The 26,013-nt window shown below is 37.6% G+C and overlaps 1 protein-coding gene across 1 annotated transcript; it reads right to left on the bottom strand.

Moving 5' to 3' along the window:
- Window positions 1-17,880: 17,880 nt before the first annotated feature.
- Window positions 17,881-23,565, bottom strand: LOC121385136. Its single transcript, XM_041515674.1, has 2 exons — window positions 23,277-23,565; window positions 17,881-21,461 (listed from the first exon to the last, which is right to left on the bottom strand). The coding sequence occupies exons 1-2, from the start codon at window positions 23,563-23,565 to the stop codon at window positions 20,401-20,403; spliced, it is 1,350 nt and encodes a 449-aa protein (XP_041371608.1). The 3' UTR covers window positions 17,881-20,400.
- Window positions 23,566-26,013: the final 2,448 nt, after the last annotated feature.

Raw genomic sequence — 26,013 nt, 5'->3', positions numbered from 1 at the left:
TAATAGATAATCAATAGGAATGCCTAAATAAAAGAAATATTACTGAAGTAAACCAAGCTGACACATTTTCATTACTTACAGCAATGAAAAATAGACATGAAACTTTTCCAAAATTAATATTTGAAATGACTTACTGCAACATGAAACATGTAAAGAAAAACTATATAAATAAAATTTTAAAGAGAATCATGATATTATGTTACTGTATAAAATGTATAATGCATTATTAAAATATTAAAATGTTGTGTGACAACCTAAGGGTCATTCAAATATTACATAACGCTGAGTGGAGGTATGCCCAAACGTTATGTAGCGTTACGGGGACTGGGTGGGTGTACTGAACAGCGTTTTCTAACGCACTTTTTATGGGTTGTTTTTTTTCACAAACATTGTCACGGTGACAGTGTTTAACGTAGGTAGTTATAGCTATAGTTCTTGCAATAGGGGCCGCCTTTTTTCATACTGTGGAATTTACTACAAGTTTGTGGGTGGGTTGTTTTGGGGGTAATTATTATTTTTTTTATTTTTTTATTGGCAAAACACTTACGTTTCTTCTTACGTTAATCCAAACTTAAATTGTTTATAAAAAAACAAACATGTTTGTATAAGGATGGGACGGACTATGGATGTAAACTCACAATCATGATTATAAATCCAGTTGAAATGCAGGCATATTTTCACTTTCCCAAGTCGCAAAAGAAATCAAATCAAATAAAATCAGTTTATTCATAAATACATAAACAGCACGTTAAAGTTAAGTGTCGTGTATGTGTGTGTGTGTGGGGGGGGGGGGGGGGGGGAGAGGAGGCACATATATACATAAACCATCGCTGCTACTACTGGATCATTCCTCCTTGTCCTTCGCTTCCTACGTCAGTGAAATTATATTACACCCATAGCATGTCTTGTTTCGATGTGTGTGTGTGTGTGTGTGTGTGTGTGTGTGTATGTATGTGTGTGTGCGTGTGTCCAAGCTCTACTCTCGTTTTGTAGTGTGTATGGTCTAGCGTTACGTTGCGTTACAGGGGAGGGTGTGTGTCTAATTTTGACAAATATAGCCTTACATAATATTTGAACGGTATCTTAGGCTATATTCGTATTCCTTCTTGGATTTGTGATTTTCAGTTATTAAAGTGTAAAGTTTGTGTTATTTAACGACACCGCTAGAACACATTAACTTATTAATTATTGGCTATTTGATGTCGAACATTTGGTAATTTCGACATATAGTCTTACTGAAGAAACCCGCTACATTTGTAAGTATACTGTCCTAGGTGAAGGTTGGCTAAGGCGAGCTGATGAGTGGAGTCGCAGCAAATCGAGGGTTGAAGCGCTTCCATTTCTGGTGTTGTAAATGGCTGATGACGCTTCCGTAGTCGTCGCCGAAGAGAGCCTTGATGATCCGATGAATGGTGTGGCTATTCATTTCGCTGATCAGGATCGCTTGGCCGTAGACATCTCTTCGGCGTTGAGTGACGAATAGCCCCGACTTGCCGGTTGGGGACTTGATGGAATGCAACTTGAAGTTGTTTCCACCAGAGAGGTGATGTAGTTCCTCGTCCACGTTACCTTGTCCTTGGTGTGCCCCTGGATGAACTTCAAGAAGCCGGACCTGATCTTCCCGATCTGTACAGGGGCAGGAGCTGGTGGTGTCTTCGGTGTTGGAGGAGGCCGGGCCTTGTCAGGTTGGTCGCTCGGCTGAGCGATGACCTTCTTCTTCCCAACGGCGGCTGGTGGGGCCGTTGGCTTGACAACTGGCAGTACCGGTGATACCGGCCAGGACCCATATTCACAAAATATCGTAAGCCTAGTTTTACACGTAAACGTAAATCTACGACTGAAGAGCTATTCACGAAACAACGAAAACGTAAGTTACGTGTAAAGTTGGACGTAAATATAAGAGTGCCTCAGGTTGCAACTAACGCTGCACGTAAGTTGTGTACATATAATAAATCAAGCACGATCGCCGTTATTTACTATTATTTACGGAAACTAGCAGTATTTCCAATAAATTAAGCAGTTTGCGATGGCGAACGCCCACGGATTGAACATATTTTTGTTCGTGATCGAACGGATGTTTTCGACACGGCCAATTTCTCCTGAGTTATCTTTTCCTTTTTTAAGAAATGTCCTCAAGTTCGTACCAAAACGCGGATCCCTACCAATACCAAAATGCCATGGTTCACTGTTCGCTATGTTATTGTTAGCAGACGACAAACAAAATTGCGTTTTGCGCATTTGTTATTTACCCGGTAGCCATCGTTTCTAATGTGTTTTTATTAATTACTCCAGTGAGAATGTTAAATCGTAGATTTACGTCCAACTAAGTTACGTTTACATTTACGACCATCTTTGAGAATAGGGTGCTTCTTGCACGTAAACGTAAATCTACGGCACACGTAAGTGCTAGTCGTAGACGTAAATTTACACTTTTTTGTGAATATGGGTCCAGTTCTGTCTGGACCACGCAGAGGTCTGTGACGAAGGGTCGTCGCGGGACGTCTCTCACATCGCGGTGTTGAGAATGTCCCTCTCGCTGGTCGACGATTCCGGCGCTGCTGGTTTCCTCGACTAGGGCTGGGATGAGGGCGGCGTCGCAGAAGGGACCGCCCCAACCGCCCCAACCGCCCCAACCGCCTGTCCTCATCGCAGGTTATCGTAGAAGTGATGATAGTGGTATTGTTTTGTAATATTTATAATTTGTTAATGTAAGTAATTTAATTTGTGTGTACAAAATGACATAATCTGATAGGAATTCTGATTTCACTGAGCCTGTTTGAACATAAATGTATTTGACATGCCAGTATCTACATATTCTACTTTTCAGTACTTATATTAAGAAATAATTCACTAAATTATCCTAATCATGGTTCATACACTTATTTACCAAGAACATTCATGACTTTCCATGATTTCCACTGATAATGAAATTAACAGCAATTGAATATTATGCCTTTTTTTCTCCCCAAAGGCTGTAAGAGTAATAAATTATAAATTAAAGAAAGAAATTACTGGTATTTTACAAATGTGGATTTCTAAAACCAGATTTATATGTCGCGTCGCACGCGTGCTTTTAGGATACGGCAACTGAAATCAATGATTTCTAAAATAATCGCTCGCGTCGCCCGCGGCCGGTAATGATACAGCATTAATGGGCACACCACATATTCGCTATTCTATGTCTATATTGAATGTATGTTATTTGCATGTCTCGAACGATTTTTCTTCTTCTTCAAATTGTGTATTAGAGGCTGCGGAAGAGGTGAGGGCTGACAGGGCCATGGTCTCCTTTTTTTCCCCCTGTTACTGTCCTCAAAAGGCTGGTGATACCATATGCCATATGCCATATGCCCCATGTTAACATTTGAAATTTAAACGTATTCCGGGTGAGCATGCCTCCAAACCCCCGCTAACAGGTTCGGGACCTCAAATACATGTATTCTCTCTCTCTCTCTCTCTCTCTCTCTCTCTCTCTCTCTCTCTCTCTCTCTCTCTCTCTCTCTCTCTCACACACACACACACCACAACCTTTGAACTGACAGCACATTACTAGTACCCCCATCCCCACTTTCAAATGCACTCGGCTGACCCTGTAGCATAATTTAAACAAAAAGTGTGAAGTTTATAAAACACTTTTTCTGTTAGGTTTGTGAAATGATTGATTAAAAATTAATTAATTAATTAATAATCTACAACAAACATGATCAATGCCATGGGGGGTAGGACGAACCCATCAAAACCCTCCCTCTCACCAAAAAGCAGTGAACAAAATACACAAATAAACAAATGTCCGCATAACATACATAAAAGTAAGAAAATATATTCTCCCATCCCTAGCCATGCAAGACAGGCATATTCCGTGACGTCAGCCCATGCGGAATAAATCGGTCTTGCATGACCACGTGACCTCTATTGTTTGAGCTGATATTAACAGTGGGTGACATCACGTAAACGGCGAAATATCGCAAGAAATTCTTTTTACATTTCATAAAAACAAGGAAACCTGCTGTCATAATGAAATTGTACTATCATTTTCGGTTTATACTTTTAGTATAAACCATTTTTGGGTACGATAAAAAGTAAAAAGTGTAGGTTTTTCACGTTTTCCAAACAATGCTTGTTTTTCATCTACTGGATGGGAGAAAAATAATCCTCCAATGTGTATCCACGTGGGACACATATGAAGGATTCTTTTAATATTTCAACTAGATTTTATTCGAATAATATATAAATAACTAAATTTTAGAAACTCCACACACCAAGAATGGATAGGTTTTTGGCAACGACAATTGACATACCAACGTCTCGTTTTCCAGCGATTCACTGGGTTTTTTTTGTGTGTGTGTTTGTTTGGTGTTTTGTCATATAATATATCCGGTATACAGTCTAGACATTCTTTGTGCAATGCGTCATCGTCTGAAAAAAAATATGACCACTTTTCCTGTTCGTACAGTGGTGGACAAAGTAATTTTATACGACCAGTGGCTTCAAAAAACACTACCGAACAGCTGTTTAAAGCGAGACTATAGTGTATATAGTAACGACGCGACCTCTATTGGGGAGATAATTTCTGGGGTTTCGCCTCGCTTGTTCCAGCTTCATGCATTGGATGCACGTGCATAAACAACACATGTTCCAGCCACATTAATTTTCGAAAACCTTTGAAGTGTTATATAGCTATTAAAGTTATTCTCATAATGTTTAATTGAGTTACCAGTTGAATAAGGAAATATGAAATTAAAATGGTAGTGTTCCCTAACTTATTTTAACTAGCATATTTTCAACGTTGAATTTAAAATTGTTCAACTAATGATATTGTTCTACATTTTGTAATATTTTGTATTAGATAGTGAGTTAAACAGAGTTGAAATTAAATCTTTTGCAGTTTGTGATGTGGTCTTTCACAATATTTCCTGGACTATTTGATATAAAAGTCGTGTGGTACTGGCTGGAACGAGACATAGTCCAAATGGACACATCAACGGTGATCGATCCCAGACCGACCACGCATTAAGTGTGCGCTTTAAATACCACTGGTCTAAAAATATTCATAACAAAAAAAGAGAGAAGATTTATGTGTATATATTGTACTTTGTATTCTGGAACTAATATAACTTAATCACTGTCAACTAGCCAAAAGAAGAGAGAAGAATGTTGGACTGCTTCCCTACATCTGAAATTAAAATGTACACCTCTGCGGAACACCAGTTTTCCTTATGGGGCCTCTTTGTCGGGGGTTCGAACGCTTGTATAGTATCCATTCTGACAAGTCAGCTGTTTCGAGATGACGTTTAAAGGGAATTTCCTTGATGTTGTCACCGAGAAATACCCCATATTTTCTATCTCCACTTAACGAGATCCCATTTTTGTTTACGACAAATATCGTAAATCATGACACACTAACAGAACTTTACGATACCTTCCAAAATCTGTCGTATCTTACATTTTTGACATTCGTATGTTCCTCTTAACTAGATATGATATATTGTAGCTAAGATAGCTTCCAAAATATGGGCCCTGGCGTGAACTTTTTTGGGCAATTCCATGGTGACGGACGTTGCATTCAGAGAGGTTGGTGTCATTCCAATTGACCTGATTGCTAGAGTGGTACCCCCAGTAAATTGGTCTTGTGTATGATACTTGCCAATGTTCATGTCTATATGGTGCAACAGAGAAACGTGCTTAGAAATATTTATGGCTTGGTGGGTAATCAGAAATATGTGTGTGGCACACGTTACTTCAAAAGGATATGGGTAGAAAGCAACTAACTTAATTTCCAAATTGTGTGAAGCCCTTAAATTGTACAAATCAGTGTTTGTCCTTGAAGTAAAGGTAGCATAACTGTAGATGACTGCCAATTACAATTCGGCTCTAAACTAAAATTGTAAGGAATATTATAACATAATTGTGTGTGACGGACGTTACATTTTGTCCACTGTCGTAATAAAAGCATTTTAATACATGCTGACTATCATTGTGTGGATTTTTATTAATTTTAATTAAACTTTCACAGATTTTCAATTTAGTACAAAGTCACTGATTATTTATCAATATATCCATAGTTTCTTAAACAGTTCTGTCCTGCAACAACATTCATGTATTTTAAAGGTAAAGTTCATGAAAACACTGTCAGGTTGAAGACAAACACTGTCCCCTAAAATGGTTTCAAAATGGTCTGCAAATAAAAAAGGACCTATGTCCATAATGATAAATTCCAAGACTACAAATGTCATACCCGGGTGTATTTTTAGATTACCACTGTATGGAGATATTGCAAACATGTCACAGCAGTTGCTGGTGTCATAAGATATGGATTCATTAAAAATTAATAGGTGTATAAAAACTATGGTTAATAAAAATTGGGATATCTCGCCTGCCTCACCCCCCGCCCCCCCCCCCCCCTTCCCACATCCACACCCCAGTCATCCATTTTGTTCATATTGATGGGTGGTGGCAGGTTTTTCTTCATGCTCTCTCTAACATACATATCTTGTCCTCTTGGAATGGGGAAGAGATGGGACGTAGCCCAGCGGTAAAGTGTTCGCTTGATGTGCGGTCGGTCTGGGATCGATCCCCGTCGGTGAACTGGTATATCAAAGGCCGTGGTATGTGTTATCCTGTATGTGGGATGGTGCATATAAAATATCCTTTGCTGCTAATCGAAAAGAGTAGCAAATGAAGTGGCGACAGTGGGTTTCCACTCTCAATATCTGTGTGGTCCTTAACCATATGTCCGACGCAATATGACCGTAAATAAAATGTGTTGAGTGCGTCGTTAAATAAAACATTTCCTTCCTTCTTTCAATGGCCATTTTCCAGATGGTACTTATCTTCGTGATTTCCATCATGAATCAGAAAAGTGTTCATCATTATAGACAACTTAGACTGGCACAACAGCGTCTGTGGTTAATTTGTGACGCACAATTTTTTTCTTGAGTACATATCTTTATATCTGAGTATGTTGCCTGATGAAATTGAATTTGAATTGTCTTTAACATAGCTTAGAGTATGAACAAGGGTAACAGGAACCATCCCCAGTTTGTAGCCATTTTAAAGGCGAAGGCTCAAGTTTTAACTCGTAAAAATGGACAATAAGTTTAGTTAATCTACAAACCACATTTTGATAAAGTTACAACAGATTGAAAGAAGAGTCTGTGACCTTAGAACCGGGAAATATCCTTAAAAATAGACTACAACTTGAATCAGTAACCGCTACTTCTTAGACGTAAGTACGTTTTTAAAAATATGAAAATGAATTTTGTGGTATTATAAACACCAGGATGACCAGAAATACTTCGGATGAACGGAAATGGGTAAACCAAATAATAAAATATAACTAATGTTTTATTTCAGTGATCATAAACGGCTCCAATAGAAAAAAAAAATGCTGTACTCTTTAAAAACTAGCGTCTGTCCCTTTGAGAAATGTTCGGCAAATAAAGTATTTTTACATTATTAAAATTGCTATTTATTTACATGTTCTTACTTAGAATATAAATATATCTATAACCGATGTAGTTCTGCATATCGTAATGTTTTGTAGTGCATGTATTTCTATATAATTTTGTGTCTCAAATTATTTTGTACATACAAATTTATTACTTTTGGCAAAGACAAATATGAACTGTTCACTATGTAAATTTGGATCGTGGCACCCATAGTTTTCATCCTGTCCTTTTGCAAGCATTTGCCCATGTGTTTTTTTTAATCTCGTCTACTGGAAATATGTAACATTTTAACTGTCTGTCTATGATCATAATATGGTTTGTACTGCCAAAGGCTTCTCAGTTTTTCGGCATTTTCGATTTGCACTGAAAAAAGTCACGTGATCAACGATATTCCACTGGTGCTCCCATTACTCCCCATACAAATAACGGTTTGTTTTCACCCAGTCTCGTAGTCGTCATGGTAACTGAGGCAATTACCTTTTTACATAAAATAAACTACGCAGATTCAGATAAATGTAAATTTTGTAATAACTTGCCTGAAACTTTGCAACACTTGTTTTATGATTTTGCCAAAGTACAACAGCTCTGGATAGCTGTAGAAAATTGAATATTTGACAAAATAGGAGTTCACAGTTCACTTAATAAAAATGTAGTTATCTTTGGGATGATAGATACTGATTTGGTGTAAACTGGTTAACAATTAATATTAAATATTATATTTACACCACGGACAGCGGGTCCACTCTCAAAATCTGTGTGGTCCTTAACCAAATGTCCGACGTCATATGACCGTAAATCAAATGTGTTGAGTGCGTCGTTAAATAAAACATTTCCTTCCTTCTCTGAATGGCCATTTTCCAGATGGTACTTACCTTCATGATTTCCATCATGAATCAGAAAAGTGATATTTGACAAAATACGAGTTCACAATTCACTTAATAAAAATGTAGTTATCTTTGGGATGATATATACTGATTTGGTTAAAAGTGTAAACTGTTTAACAATTAATATTAAATATTATATTTTATGTTTTATGTTTTAGAACCAGACAGCGAACTGGTAAGAACGAACTCGGTACCCTGTCTGGATGGACAGGATGACAGATTGAGAGACAGGAAGACCAAGAAGTCCAGGTTAACATCAAGTATCAGGCAGCAGAATAAGAGCGGAAAACATCCAAAGAAATCTCTCCAAGAGTATACATCTGCACCGAAAGGTAGGAGAGGGATAAAGTACATGTTCCTGAATAACGATGATGCGGACGTGTGTGATTCGAGGACAGATGTGTACGGGCGGGAATCAATGAAAGACTGCCTGGATAGGAAGCACTTGCAAGAACCTCACAAGAGAACGGTCCAGTATGCATTCCTCAATAATAAGAATACTAACATGCATGATTCGAGATCATATGTGTTTCCATAGGAATCTGAAGTTCGGCAGTACTTGCAGGAACATAACAAGAAAGCGGTACAGTTCACATTCCTTGAGCATCCTCATTTTGAGGTACAGAGTGAGAGATACGGTAAGACGCGTGACAGACACGTGCAAGAATCCTACACCAAACTGCAAGGAAGGGAATCAAACGCAGACACGCATGAGGTCACTGGTCGACCGCAACGTAAGAAGTCAGATGAATTGATGCAAAAAACTTTCACGAAACTGCAAAATGGCCAAACGGAAAGATGTCAACAAAAATGTTTTACGAAAAAATAGAAGAAGATGTCATCAAAATATGTTTACCAAGAAGCATCTACTACTGAACTGAAATATAAGAAACCGGCAAGACGTGGAATGAAAGATGTGCTTGGACACTCTTGAGTACCAGGTCCGGGTCCAGAGCCCCATTAACGTGCCCATATCCCATTTAAGGTTCAGGCACGTCCATCCCAACTCCGGTCTCTGACATGACTAGTGGCCTGCTTTGGGACAGAAGGCTATTTATTTCAAGTGATAATTTTCATATTACTTAGAGGGAGGGGGAGGGGTCAGAGGCGTCTAGTCCAAAAATTAATAATTGTATGGCTTTTAATTGCAATTAAATTGCATTATGGCGCATAATTTAGAGCGGTCATTTCCTAAAAAAAAAAAAAAAAAAAAAAAAAACAACACAATAAAAACCCTAACATTTTAGAAATATTACAAACTTTAATATGCAATCATGTAGCCTACTTATTGCCTTGGAGAGTTCGGCAAGGAAAGGCTGGCACCCCGAGTCAGAGGAAGCAGTGGCGTCAATATACGTTTGATGAATGCCAATCGTATTCAGAACATCTGTGTGATCCACCTTTCATTGATCAAAATCGAAAGATACCGGATGAGTCCTTCTTGTTCTTTAAAAAAAAAAAAAAAATATATATATATATATATATTTCTTTTTTTATTATTATTTATATAAACTATAAACATATATATATATATATATATATATATATATATATATATATATATATATAGGTTATTACCAGAGTGTTTTTCGGTATCGTCAATATCATAATATATTAGGAATAAAAATTGTATTATGCGAGCCTCTGGCCGAAATACACGAGGGTAATAATCTCTTTATCATATAAGCTCAAGCTTAATACAACATGTTTGTGTAAACTGTACACACAACTTTAATTCCAGTCCGCCATTACAAGATATTCAAATGACGTAAGAATATGTGTCGTGGTGTATTTTTGAATGGAAATGACGTCAAACTCGAATGACGTCGTTTTAGATGTCCTCACATCAAAATAAAGTTATGCCTAACGTTTTTTGTTTTCTGAACGCTGGACAGCTTTCAGTGTCAAATTGCCATTGAAATGTTTTTATTTGATGACTATGAATGCATACGTCAATCATGGAGTGTCACCCAAGTACGTTTGCTTAAATGTCAATAAACCTAGTGCCGAGACCTCAACTAATTTACATCTAATTTGCAAAGTTATCAAATTCTTAAAGTATGTGATCTGAAAAATATCACATACTTTGATTGCACTGAAAATGTAAGATATTATAAGATATTATATGATATATATATATATATATATATATATATATATATATATATATATATATATATATATATATATATATATATATACTCTTCAAAAAAAGAAACGCAAAAGGGTACAAATGGGTTATAACTCCGATTTTATGTTTCCTACCGGTTCATGCTTTGTGAATATAAGGTCATTGCATGTCCCAAACACATTCCCACGGTTACATTCGATAAAACGCAGCTACTGTACAATAAAGTTCCAAAATGTGAATATTCGCAAAAACGCAGCCACGTGCAAACCATGTCACCACTGCACGTGCGTTGTATGCACGTGCAACATGAACACCGACAGTATAAAAGTGCAGGGTGTTCGCTTGCCTGGCCTCTGTATCTGGCCGACAGTTGACAATCCAGGACATGCCACGTCTCAGTGAACCGCAGAGAAACAATGCCATCGGCCGACTAGACGCAGGCGAATCCAGAACGGCCATTGCCAGGGCATTCCATGTGTCCCCAAGCACCATCTCCAGACTGTGGGACCGTTACCAGCAACATGGATCAACACGTGACCTCCCTAGATCCGGTCGACCACGGGTCACTACCCCCGGGCAGGACCGCTACATCCGGGTACGCCACCTTCGGGAACGATTGACTACTGCCACCTCCACAGCCGCAGCAATACCAGGTTTGCGCAGGATATCCGACCAGACCGTACGGAACCGCCTACGTGAGGTAGGAATTCGTGCCAGACGTCCAGTTCGAGGTGTCATCTTAACACCACAACACCGTCGACTCCGACTGCAGTGGTGCCAGATTCATCGACAATGGCCTCAACTGCGATGGAGACAGGTGTGGTTCAGTGACGAGTCCCGATTTCTGCTCCGACATCATGATGGAAGATGTCGCGTGTATAGGCGTCGTGGTGAACGTTATGCGGCAAACTGCGTGCAGGAAGTGGACAGATTCGGCGGGGGTAGTGTCATGGTGTGGGCAGCCATCTCACACACTGGCAGAACTGACCTGGTCCACGTGCAGGGCAACCTGAATGCACAGGGCTACATTGACCAGATCCTCCGGCCACACATCGTTCCAGTTATGGCCAACGCCAACGCAGTGTTCCAACATGACAACGCCAGGCCTCACACAGCACGTCTCACAATGGCTTTCCTACAGAACAACAACAGTAATGTCCTTCCTTGGCCATCGACATCACCGGATTTGAACCCAATTGAGCATCTATGGGACGAGTTGGACTGACGCCTCCGACAGCGACAACCACAGCCCCAGACCCTGCCCGAGCTGGCAGCAGCCTTGCAGGCCGAGTGGGCCACCATCCCCCGGGACGTCATCCGTACTCTGGTTGCTTCAATGGGCAGGCGGTGCCAGGCAGTTGTCAACACACGCGGAGGCCACACCCGGTATTGACTCCAGATGACCTTGAACTTGGTGGTGTGTCCTATCACTTACTCACAATGGACTAGAGTGAATTGTGAACAATCCTGCAACATTTGGTAATTATCGGACTCACCATTCAATAATTAAATCAATTCTCCAAATGTTACGACAATGTGGTTTTGCGTTTCTTCTTTTGAAGAGTATACATATATACCGTTACACCTTTTGTTACTACTTAAAGTGTTACGCTATATGAGCGATCATCAGGAAACGTGTAACTGCCCTGTCGTTACGTCATGAAGCAGTGACGTCACAACACAACAGGTGCAGTGGGTACGGGCTATTCTTTTTCGGCTTAGCTTGGGTGGCTGTCGGCATTTGGATTTAAGTTCATTTCTCTTGTTCAGCGAGTTGGTCCCTATAGCTTTCAATACTTCCAGCTTTCCCTCAATGCAAAGATTGCAATGCCCCGTGCTTCTCTTGAATGTGTTCACTAAGCTAAGCCTAAATGTACCTTTGTAAAACTGTTGTATTTCCCCACCACACGTTCTCTTTATCTCGAATGCATAAGAATATTTTGCTTGTCACAAGAAAGTTGATCTAAATGCTGTAAAAGCATGAAAGCACAGTATTCAAAGAAACGAAACAGTAAAGCTTGAGTTTTTGGTATTCTGTTTGTCGAGATGTTAACTATTTTGTCTAAGAGTTCAGCATTTCCATTATTGAAAAAACAAACAAAACACACGTGAATATGAAGTTGCTTGGCCATCATGGTTAAACAATTTCAGTGCGACATGCAGAAAACAATCTTCCTATTAATAATCCACAGGAGGTGTTGGGCGAGTATGGAGGGGATATTACACAAAAATCAAAGATTTTCATACAGTGGGGAGCTTGAAGGTGTATGCTAATTAAATGTTATGAAGTTTTAGCGAACGTACTCTGTATATGGTGTCTTGTGTCAGAAGCCTGCTGACTAACATTACCATAGATTTTATTGGTCCTCGTAGGCAAATTAATTTCAAAACCATGAATTTAAATGCTGGTAAGAGTCTTAGTCACTTAAGCACGATCAGTTGATACACTGCTAGGCTACTTGATATCGGTAGCCTAAACAGACACGATGTAATGGCAGGACACACGTACAGTACATGTATAAAAAACAGGGGAGTGGGCAGGGAGGTGGTCTCTGTTCGCCCCTCCTCCCAGTGTTATATGTCTAAAAGGTTAAAATCATGTTAAACTTTATAATAATATTAATCATATTAATCATAATAATCATATTTATAACACCTAATAGAATAGGATTTTAGTGTAATCTTGTGGTATAAATCAATAGTTATATAGTGCATGGAAATTGACATTTCCACAGGCTTGGGTCTGCTGACTTAACCACTGTATCCTCGATGTCGGTAACAAAAAGAAGAAGATGATAATAAAGCTAATGAAGAAGTATTGTGTTTGACTACGCATTTGTCACATTTTATTTACGGTTTTATTGGCGTTACACACATTGTTAAGGACAACAAGGATTATGAGAGAGGAAACCTGCTTCAGCTACTAGAAATAAAGCAACAAGGATCTTTTATATGCACTTTTCCAGACAGGACAGTACCTACCTCAACATCTGGTATACCAATTTTGGGGCACTGGTTGGGATGGGAAAATCCAATTGACCCACAGAGTTTGGTTCGATCATACAACCCAAGTACCCCAGGAGAGCTCTCAACCATTTGATGTAAAAGACACACATCCCCACACCCACACCCCAAGAAGAAGAAGAAATGTTTCAATTGACTACGCACACGACTCAATTATTCACGGTTTTGGGGGCGAGACGTAGCCCAGTGGTAAATATTAATTATGGTTATATTGGCATCATACTAGCCCGAATACTAGACGGACATTTAAATGGTTATGTTCGCTCTCTGCCGCCAGAGATAACTCTATAGCGAAAAGATGGAATTCCTGTCTACCACCGGGTAGGCAAAGATTCCCACTCTAATACAACAACAACCTTATGTGTCACGCTAAATGTGATTACTTTGATCATTTTCGAGTTCGCCGATAACAAACATGCCACATATTAACTACTAACACACACACACACACACACACACACACACACACACACACACACACACACACACACTACAGGAAGGAACCCGACAACACCCCCCTTTCAATAATGTTCCGGTTAAATACGTAGAGCGATCATAACCATCCAAATGTCCGTCTAGCGTCATATACGTTGTATGAGAGCACAAAGATCTCGAAAAAGGAAACTTACCGATAAAGCAGCAAGGGATAATTGATTCCAAACTGTTTAAAACTTGTTTTTATTTGGGGGTTTTATTTTTTATTTATTATTAAAACAAAAATGTCTAGTGAAAAATGCGTTTCTGTTAACAGACCCCCCAAAACCCGAAAGCATTTGTTTTGTGAAAAATGAGGTCCAACAAGGCTTTATAGTACATTGTAATAACATTAATATATTAGAACGTGTACATATCCAGTTTTTACGATATTTACCAAATGCAAGAAAGAGCACACCTGCATATATGTTGCATGTATATGGAGTGTTTGAAAGAAAACCACTACTACTTATAATATCCATGTGTAGTGTTTGTTTGTGGGCTCGTCTGCTGACAGATAAAGGTTCCAAGCTATCAGTACTGATCTACACATTATTCTTTCATGACTATATACAATGTGGAACAAACCATAAATGGATTATCAGTGTTAGAGATATATTGTATAATCTTGGCCTAAATGATATTTGCGACAGGAAAATGTTTATCTTAGTAACATGGTTAAGGGGGTGTATACTACCAAATCAAATCCCATAGACGACAATAGTAACATATGTGGCTAAAACTCCTACCACTGATATAAATACTACCACCCCTGACCCTAAAAGTGAATCAGAAAAAAACGGAGGGGGGGGGGGGGGGTCAAGCTGCTCAGTTCTGAGATAACGGGTAGCGTCTATGACTACCCTAGTTCCGCATAAAATTCGAGTGCTTTTTTTTACAGATACAAATGTACCTCATACATGTTTCAAGCACAAGGCTACTTGACACTGTGGTACTAGAGGAAATAAAATTGTATTCATTTTTTTTTTATTTTTTTTTTATTTTTTTTTACAACCAACACACTCACATTTATCACAAATCACAGGACTTGTGGTGTTCACTTCTCTATCAAAAGTTGGATGCACCTCGAACTTTGACCCAGCCAGAAGTTATGTGGTTTAGTACTACCTAAAGACATTAGTCAGAGACTCTCAGGCCAGTTTTTACAAAATTGGCAAATCCAATAAACTTACATACTATTTAAAGAGAACTTAGAGTTTAAAACATATCTCAATATACTTGATAAAACTATGTGTAATACATTTCTTAGATTTCTTATAGCTTACCACTTTTTACATATGGAAACGGGAAGGTGGACCAATATTTTAATTGAAAACAAGAAATGTATCTGTTGTACTGCTGATGGTGTTCGCTATGAATTTCACTACTTATTTATAAGTACAAAATTTACAGAAGATCGATGTAAATATGTTGAAAAATATTATTTTACAAGACCAAATGTAAACACATTTAAGCAGCTGTTTAATTGTAAAAAATATAGGCAACCTCAGAAACTTGTGTAGATTTATAACTACTACTAACAAACATTTCTGTTTCTCCTAAGACTTGCATTATTTACAGTTTATGAATTGTTTTTTCAAACCCATCAAATCTTGATGCTATTATATTATATTATATATATATATTTGTACTCCTCAAACGCCATCGAACGGTGGCCTGAGTGTAATGAACTTCTGTTCTGTTCTGTTCTCTTCTGTAAATGCCAACATATCATCATTTAACCAATTATATAATAAGACAGACTAGGAAATCAAACTGTACAAAACAGTCATCACTATTAAAAGATTATTTGTAATCAATTCGATACTAAGACCACCCCAATACGGGCGCATGTGCAGAAAATTGTGCAAGGGATTCTAGACTGTGGCAAGCTAACGTTTCTGGATTGGGGCGAGTTGATCAAACTCTGGGGCGAGTTGACCAAACACTGGGGCGAGTTGATCAAACTCTTGGGGGAATTGACCAAACACTGGGGTGAGTTGATCAAACTCTGGGGTGAGTTGACTAAACTCTGGGGTGAGTTGACCAAACACTGGACGAGTTAGTAGGGGGCGAGTTGACCAAACACTGGGGCGAGTTGATCAAACACTGGGGCGAGTTGATAAAACACTGGGATGAGTTGACCAAACGCTGGGAGCGAGTTGACCAAACACTGGCACGAGTTGATCAAATACTGGGACGAGTTTGTAGAGGGCGATTTGACCAAACACTGGGGCGAGTTGATCAAACACTGGGGCGAGTTGGTCAAACTCTTGGGGGAATTGACCAAACACTGGGGTGAGTTGATCAAACTCTGGGGTGAGTTGACTAAACTCTGGGGTGAGTTACCAAACACTGGACGAGTTAGTTGGGGGCGAGTTGACCAAACACTGGGATGAGTTGACCAAACGCTGGGAGCGAGTTGACCAAACACTGGCACGAGTTGATCAAACACTGGGACGAGTTTGTAGAGGGCGAGTTGACCAAACACTGGGGCGAGTTGATCAAACACTGGGGCGAGTTGGTAGGGGGCGAGTTGACAAAACACTGGGGTGAGTTGACCAAACACTGGGACAAGTTGGTAGGGGGCGAGTTGACCTAACACTGGGGCGAGTTGATCACACACTGGGGCGAGTTGACAAAACACTGGGGTGAGTTGACCAAACGCTTGGAGCGAGTTGACCAAACACTGGGACGAGTTTGTAGGGGGCGAGTTGACCAAACACTGGAGCGAGTTGATCAAACACTGGGGCGAGTTGGTAAGGGGCGAGTTGACCAAACACTAGGACGAGTTCATCAAACACTGGGGCGAGTTGACCAAACACTGCGGCGAGTTCATCAAACACTGGGGCAAGTTGACCAAATTCTGACCGAATTTGTGGGGGACAAATAAATAAAAATAAAACAAAGTACAGTTTTATTGGCCACTTATGACCATTATTTCACCACCAGCAATTATGTGACCATAAGTGACATTAATGTAACTACCGGTGTTATTCTATTGAGGTTCAGGGAGCACGCCTGATGCACGGTCTGTCTAGGATCGATCCTCGTCGGTGCGCCCATTGGTCCATTTCTCGTTCCAGCTAGTGCACCACGAATGGTATATCAAATGCCGTGGTATGTGCTACTCCGCCTATGAGATGATGCATATACAAGATATTTTGCTACAATTCAGAATAATATAGCGGGTTTCTTCTTTACGAATATATGTCAGAATTATCAAATATTTGACATCCAGTGGCCGATGGTTAACAAATCAATGTGCTCTAGTGGTGCCATTAAAGAAACAAACTAACTTTTATTTTAAATTTATGTAAATGTAACATATATTCTTACAGAGGAAACCCGCTACATTTTTTTTCCATTAGTAGCAAGGGATCTTTTATATGCACCATCCCACAGACATGGTAGCACATGTCACAGTTCTATCACTGTACATAGATAGGTCCATAGGAACCAGGAAGAGGCGGGGTAGCATAGGAGACCCCCACCTCCGCTTCAGAAATCGATCCTGTCAGCAGGTATCGGCTTTTATCCCCTACCTCCTCAACTACAGGCTATGACCCCTCACTTCAGATATCGTTGTCATCGGCATGTAACGTCACCCCCCCCCCCCCAACTATAGATTGTGCCTCCCTACTTGAGATATCGTTCATATCGATTTGTAACCCCCCGCAAATAAACTGACCCCCACTTAAGATGTCGTTCCTATGCTGTACACGACCCCCAGTTTCATCACTGTAGATGTTCAATGGGTCATAGGATTAAATCTCCCAGCAAACCTATTGGTGCAGGATACCCCCTCTGAATCCGACCTGCATATAAAGTCAGTCAGTGTTATATGCATACTGTTGTTTTCATGTGGACAACAATTCACAAATAGTGCACAAAATAACAAGACGTTTTAAACAATACATATTTATTTGATTACAAGACATACAAAGTGCTTGATTAATGACTGTTACACAGTGCAAAAACGTATAAAAATGCGGTATGTTACATATTTATATATCTCACAGTTGAAGTAATTATTTTACCAGGCCCTTCTAACAGATTAAAACAGTAGAGGAGGGGGGTCATAAATATAAATAATGCAGGTCCGTACCTTGTCTAAACTGAGGGGTGTCAGTTCAAAAAGAGTCGGTATATAGTAATAGAGAGTCTATGTCCAGAAAAGTCTTCTGTTGGTTAAAAATAACAACATCAATTTTTAAGCGTGCAGCTGACCCCACATGCCCTGTCCCCTTCTCCGTACGGACCTGTAATGATAAAAACGGTAAGGTTCTGAATCACATTGTGCTAGGCTATATTTTAAGTTAATTAGCCTTTGGAAACATACAAAATGTCCCCCCACCCCCACCCCACCCAATTGCACACACAACAGTGATAAAATAAGTATATACAAAAATTAGTTTTAAAACTATTTAAACATATATAGACCTACACGAAGCGGAACTTGCCGAGATAAGATCATTGTATTTAATGTAAACATTCCATATTTCATACAGCATGAACACAATGACAAAATAAGTTTAAACACTCATTACCAAAGAAGAATAAAATAAATAAAATATGTCCAAATGATTATAAAACCTGGGCGAAAACCTTTAAATGTCATTCGACACAATCTTAATCGATGAACAACCAGACAAAATGCTAATTTACTAAACCTAATGATTAATCAACTCATCAGGCTCGTGGGAGTTGGTGATGGTGGTGGTCAGTATGCATACCCTCATTTGAAGAGGAAAATGTTTACTTTTTATGTTTGTTTTTACTTTTTTGTAAATAAAGATACATATCTCCACCCCACCCCATCCCCCAATGAGAATGTGTACCTCCCATTAGACCCAAAGTCCATGTGTTCCCCTCTCATTGAAACATCTTTCATACGGGCATGCTCAACATAAACAGCGCTGTATTGTAGTATGCGTGAGTGGTTGGTGGAGTCGCCATTGATTGATAAGGGCCTATTTACATCTTCAAACTCGGTTGGGGTTGGCGTTTATTTAAAAAAAAATCGGGGTTGGGGGGGGGGGGGGTGAGACATTTTTTATTGGCGTACATAAATATTAGAACTTGATATGGATCCAGAAATTTCAAATGAAATTTAGTTTTTGTGTACTTTATGGATTACATTTGAGTTTTTATATCATTTTACAGCCTCCCCCTCACCCACCCTAACTAACCCTGGCACTGTCGACCACGTGACGGGAAGTTTGTCATTTCAGTAGAAGCAGAACGTATTTTATTTGCGTTTTATAAATTTGACAGTCGACATCAGTAAAGAAGACTTGGTTTTGATGAAATCTCCAATCTGCGTGGAGAAAGAGAAAATTGCGAATAGAATGATTGAAAAAATTACTTTGTTTTGATGATTTTTCTAATTTCTCTGAGAGGAACCAAAGATGACGTCACTTGGCAAGACTTTGAGGGACAGCGAGATTAGAAGAGGAAAGTGTGAAATATTTTACAATCTTCAGAGAGATTTCTTATAGGAGATAAAATGTGAAATATTACAGGGAAAGGATTTAAACAAACAAATAATGGAATTTTGAAGGTTGAAAGGTTTTCACAGCTAATTTCATACAAAATTCATAAATGTGTTTAATTAAAAACAAAGAAGAAAGAATGAATTTGTTTGAAAGAGGATGCGGTATTAAAAAGACAAAAATTCTCGAATGGTCAGGTCAAATATTTTCTCTATACAAATCATTATTTTGAAATGGTCAAAACTTTATTCCAATGGTTGTGATTAAATATTTCTCTGATTTCTTAATTATTTCTGAATCTTGAAATATTTCTTGTCAAATGGATGTGTTTAATTATTTCTGAATGCGGAAATATTTCTTGTCAAATGGATGTGGTTAATTATTTCTGAATGCAGAAATATTTCTTGTCAAATGGATGTGGTTAATTATGGAGAAATGTGTGAAATGTTTTGCCTTGTTGGAGTTCATATTTTCTGTTGTGTTTCAACACCAAAGAAGATTCAGGTGTGATCAGGTAAGAACATTTATGAGCTGATAAACATTTCAATAAGTTTTGTCTTCACACTATATTAATACTCGGTCTGGTTTGTGCTGAAGAATTTTAGTTTTCTAAAAACAGAAATAAATTAAAAATAAAAATTAATTAATTAATTAATAATAAAATAATTTTTCTTTGTCGATTTTACATATTTTCTTGCTGATTTTTCGTTAATAAAATATGTTGTTTCATATTTTGTTTCATTAAATTAATTAGTAAATGGTAGGAACAGTTCAGTTGTCATTAATATAAAACTTGTAATTATCTTTTGTGTATAATACTGCCAGACATTGTTTTTGTTTTTTAAATTAGATTTTGAATATTAATTAGCTAATGTATTAAAATTAGCAAATGTTTGACTGAACATTTACTAAAAGTATTAAAGTATTTAATATGTTTTGTCATTTTAAACTGTCAGAAACACAAAGTCAGTTTGAAGAGTTTCACGGTTAGCTTTGCTCCACGTAAATATTTTAACATGATCACAACAGACAAACTCAGGTCTGGATAATCCATCCTGGTCCGTGATGACATCACCGATGACCTCTCCGTCACGTGACAACTGGACAATACAATTTCTCTGAACATCACAAACATAAACAGACTCTTCCAAGTCACATGCGACACCGCACAGACCACGTAGCCTTGCTGAATCACTTGGCTGCCATGTGACGTGTCCCGATGACGTCACATATTTCAAACTGTTGTTCTCTGATACAACAACCAGAGAGTCGCCTTTCACTGTGAGACATGAGGGGCGGGGGATCAAGTGGCGGGGTAGAGACTGAATGACGCGACCTCCCTCATCCAGTATGTCTAGACATACACCAAACAACTCACTGACCACCAGACGGTTGCTAGGTAACACTGATATGAAGTTGTACTGTTCCTCAGTCTTCAGTGTGTTTGTCAGGAGGATGTCATCTTGTATATGCAGATATAATATTTGACGTTTCCTTGGCAGGGTGACAACTACCTGCTGGTCACTTGACCTAGCAAGGCCGCCTGGTGGGCCTGGAAGTTCGAAATTAAATAAAAGTTTAGAGGTTTTAGCAGAGAAACATTTTACACAGGAGTTGGACAAATCACTTAAAACAATTTTCTTAGATCTGTCACCTCCCAGCACCGCAATGGATGATAGATCAGGATAACGTTTATCTGATGATATGTCGGTGTGAAATGTCCATGTCAGTCTGTGTGTCCGGGTGTCTGTCAGTGTCAGTCTGTCTTTCTGCCTGTCTGTCTGGGTGTCTGTCAGTGTCTGCCTGTCTTTCCGGGTGTCTGCCAGTGTCAGCCTGTCTGCCTGCCTCTCTGTCTGGGTGTCTGTCATCGGCTGGCAGTCTGTTAGAGATTTTATGTCGGGTTTTAATATTTCAACAATTTCCAACTCGGGAATTTCAGTTTTAACTATTTCTTCCCTTCTCTGGTCATTGTCCTCTGGCCTTTTCTGTGCAGCGGGGGCATTACCTAGGAAACAAAATTACAAATTATAAATAATTACATGTATAGCTACAGAAAATTAAATATCTCCTCTAGCATAACCTAATTTGGTGTCGCTCACTGCTGTACCCATAGATATCTACATGTACCTCAGCACGTGATATTAATAATAATAAACTCATAGCTGTATCCATAGATATCTATCTCAATACATGATATTAATAATAATAATACACAGACCTAATTAAAAGTAATGATACATGTAATAATTAATTTGTAAGATAACTAATTTGGTAAAATCCATTATATGGTGAAGAATTCATGATTAATCATAAATTTTAGTTAACTAAAATAATAATAATAATACTTATATTTATTATTAAATATTTATTCTAATACATGTTTTAAACTAACGAACGAATTGATGAATGTTTTAACGACACCCCAGCATACAAAATACACCGAGTGTCATTACTGTTCTTTTAATTCATTGAGTTGAACAACCATAGTACTAGCTGCGTTGATCTAGGACTTTTAGTTTGTGTGAAATGTAAATTTGAAAACTTAACATTGAATTAAATTCAAACAATTAAATTAAAAATTACATTACACATGTATAGCTAACTTTTTGAAAGAAATTTGTGTTTAAATAATCATGATTACTATTTTATAGTAAAGTATTTTGTCTGTAAAATATTTACTTGATATTTAACCATTGCATACTCTTAGAAAAAGAGATCATACAGAAAAAAAAATCAGGTAGTGTAAGTCAGCTTTATTAATTAATTATTATAATTATTTATTATTTTATTTGTACTATATTTACTTCAAGGGTTTTTGCCAAAGGGTACAAAGGGTAAAATTATGTACTCTAAAATGATGAAAATTACTTGATACATTTTTATAGTTTTTAGAAAGACTACAAGAGATCTGCTGTTTAAAATTTGTCTAAGCCTAATACTGTGTTTGTTTATTTGTGCGAGTTCAACTGTACAATAGTTATAATTAGCAACATGAAAATTGGTTAAAACTTCATTCTACTCAGTGTTTTGTTTAAATGCTTTTGGGATGTATTATTTAGAAGAAAAAAATCAAAACAACTCACATCTGCATTCTATTATTGTGGCGTTTATTTAAGATTAAAAATATACTAGTATATTAAATAGTACAAACTACTATTATAAATTCTTAGAATACTGTCCGAATAAAAATGTACACAAAAAATGTCTTTTTTAATAATAATAATAATTAAGTATAGTATATACAATAATATTTATGATAATAAGTGTAATAATCAATATAATAATAAATATAATAATAATTATTATAAAATTATAAAATAACTGTAAAATAATAATGACTCAAACAATGTTTTTTGTTATACAGGTAATAATTTGATAAGCTGACATGTAAATAGCAATAAAAAAATTTTTAATTATCTTTATATGTGTCAATATTTTACTCTACATTTACACTGTGTATATAAGGTTACAGGAAACAAAGGTTGGCCTAACACTATTACTGTTAAACAATTATAAATTAATCTTAAATATCTAATCAAATCTTAATTTTATTATATCACTTCTAATTGCAGCATTATAATTTTAGTTAGATGACATAAATATGTTAGCTAGACTATTAACATTTACTAGCATTTAACTAGCATGAAGACCTCAAAACAGACACTTAACACCCACCGCCGCTTTCCCCACATTCAAGATGTCTGTATCTGTATAATTATTAATATTAACAATGTTGAACGTGAAAATACTGGAGAGTTTTACTGGTAAAAATGAATTGAACTTCATGTATACTATTTTCAACACCAGCTGGTCAACTCACGTCGTTTCAACCGCTTCACTTCGTCTATGGCGTAGGTTAAGGCCACAATGAGGGGAAACTGTGTGGCCCACGAGTTGATTGCTTTTGTATCATCTTGCATGTGGATGGAACGCATGCACATAGGACATCTGAAGGTTTTGTCATGACCGATAGAGGCAGATATGTGGCTTTCCAAGCAGTGTGAGCAGAACGTGTGTCCACACGGCAGGGTCCTTGGATCTTCATATACATCGCGACACAGGGGACAGGATACCCCGTCTTCACCAGATCCCAGAAATGAAGAGGCCATATCTGAGAATAGAAATAAGAAACATTGGTTAATAATAATAATAATAATAATAATAATAATAATAATAATAATACATTAATATTATTATTAATAATAATGATAATAATAATTGTTTTCATATTAATAATCATATGATGAGATTTATTAATTTATTTATCCCATTTCATTGAATATTTGAAAACACCAGTTACTAATAATATTTATAATTTCTACAGTACAGCAGTTAGCACCTACTCTCGAGTGCATAGGGGCTGAATAAGCATAGGGTTTGGAAAATGTTCTAAAATCAGTTAAAAGTAGGGTGCGGAATTAGCATAGGGCGTGAAAATTTAGCCAAATTGTAAAATTTGACTAGTAATGAAAACAGAATACAACAGTAGTACGATTTCCTAAGTATGCATATGTACGTGTGTGTGTGTGTGTGCGCGCGCGCGCGTGTGCATGTGTGTCATATAGTTCGTCCCATCCTCCTATAAAACTGTTGTTGTTATGTTTGTTGTTGTGTTTTTTGTAAATAGTTTCAGTTTGGTTTGACATAAAAATTAAAATAAAAGTGTTTTATAAATAACAAAAATGTACTATTGTGTGTAATTTAGAAAACAATTGGCTCAGAAATAAATAACTTGTAGTAAATTCCGTAGTATGAAAAAATGTGTTCCCCGTGGGACGGACTATAAACAAATGTTTCTATTATCTAACTATTACAGCTGTATTACTGTCGCACATAATTCATTAACTGTAGGTGTTTTTGTAGGTTTAAATGAAATTATGATAATTAATGTGAGGCGAGATTGCAGCTTTGAAAACCAAAACAATCAGGGTGGATGACAGCTCATAGATTCATCTCCTATATTTAACGCATGGACAATTTTTTTTTTTTTTAAACCCCAAACCCCCCCCCCCCCCCCCCCCCCCCGCCGCATTTTCATCAACTCAATGTTTACCTGTATCCCTGTATCATTCTTTATTTTTAAAGCATAGGTGGGGACATTTATGATGCCAGGGGCTGCCATGCATACATCTCAGCTGAAGATTCACAACCAACTGTGGTCATCGGTCATGCATGCTGTTAACAAAACGCACTGGAACTGGAAAGCGATTAGGGGACGTAACTATTTCTAATAGAGGCTATATGTAAGCATTTAATAAATAAATAAATGTAATAAGCGTTGGGTGCTGAATTAGTGTACGGGGTTACACTTTTTTTCGGATGTAATTCAAACGTAGGGTGCTGAATAAGCGTAGACACCAACATTATTTTTTTCCCCACAAATTTACAAGCTTATCAGCACAACATATTTACACACTAAATATAAACACACATGAATCACATGCTGCTGGTCAAACATATTAAGTTACAGTACATTAAAATGTATAAACCAAAAGATATCAAATACGTACATGCATGGAAGTAATACATTCACAGTTATAACATATGTGTCTGAAAAGTAATAACTTTTTTAATATTCGACAACAAATGAGTGCCGTAACTTGTATGCCAAACAAATATATTTACCAATATTAATTAAATCTTTAGTGTTTTGAGTTTGCATCAGCTGTATATATTTAAAGACAGAAGGATTTTGTCTCTAGTATAAACAGACATATCGGTCTCTTAAGTTTTGGAATAATTGGCAAACTAGAATGAAGTAGCATTCATCTTCAACATCGTTATTACAATGGTGACATTTTCTAGTATTGCGTTCAGTATTATGGTATCTTCCTCTTTCAATTTCCAAGTCGAGGGATGATAATCTTAATTTAGTTATGCACTTTTTTATAGTGGGCGGGTATGTGCTTGCACAAATAAATATCCATTACAATATGTTTATATAATGTATATTTTGCTGATGAATTTCATTTAGCAGATTCTGCTTAGCTTGGTCAAAAATACGCTGCTTCATTTTCATTAGAGTATAATTTTCGTTAATGACATTCTGGTTTATCCAAAGATGACCAAATCCTAGTTCATTTAAACTTTTTTTTCGCAAAACCTGTCCAGTTATTAGAACAAGATTGTAATGTGTTATTCAATATTACCAAATTTTTGTACGCTGTTTTCAAAATACAGTAGGTGTACGTTTATTTGGCACTCGAAAGTAGTCGCTAGTATTACCAACACAGTACAGAGGTCATTACCTAGTCATTAGTGCTAACACCATAGTACAGTGTTTATCACCTTGTCACTAGTGCTATCACCACAGTACTGTGGTTATCATGTAGTCACTGGTGCTATCACCACAGTACAGCGGTTATCACCTTGTCACTAGTGCTATCACCACAGGACAGTGGTTAACATGTAGTCGCTAGTGCTACGACCACAGTACAGTGGTTATCACCTTGTTCCAAGTGCTATCACCACACCACAGTCCTTATCACCCTGTCACTAGTGCTATCACAACAGTACAGTGATTATAACCATGTCACTAGTACTATCACCACAGTGCA

The sequence above is a fragment of the Gigantopelta aegis genome, chromosome 11 (assembly GCF_016097555.1).
Source record: "Gigantopelta aegis isolate Gae_Host chromosome 11, Gae_host_genome, whole genome shotgun sequence".
NCBI classification, from domain to species: Eukaryota; Metazoa; Mollusca; class Gastropoda; order Neomphalida; family Peltospiridae; genus Gigantopelta; species Gigantopelta aegis.
The sequence above is the reverse complement of the archived record's forward strand: the minus strand, read 5'-3'. Positions and strand labels throughout refer to the sequence as shown.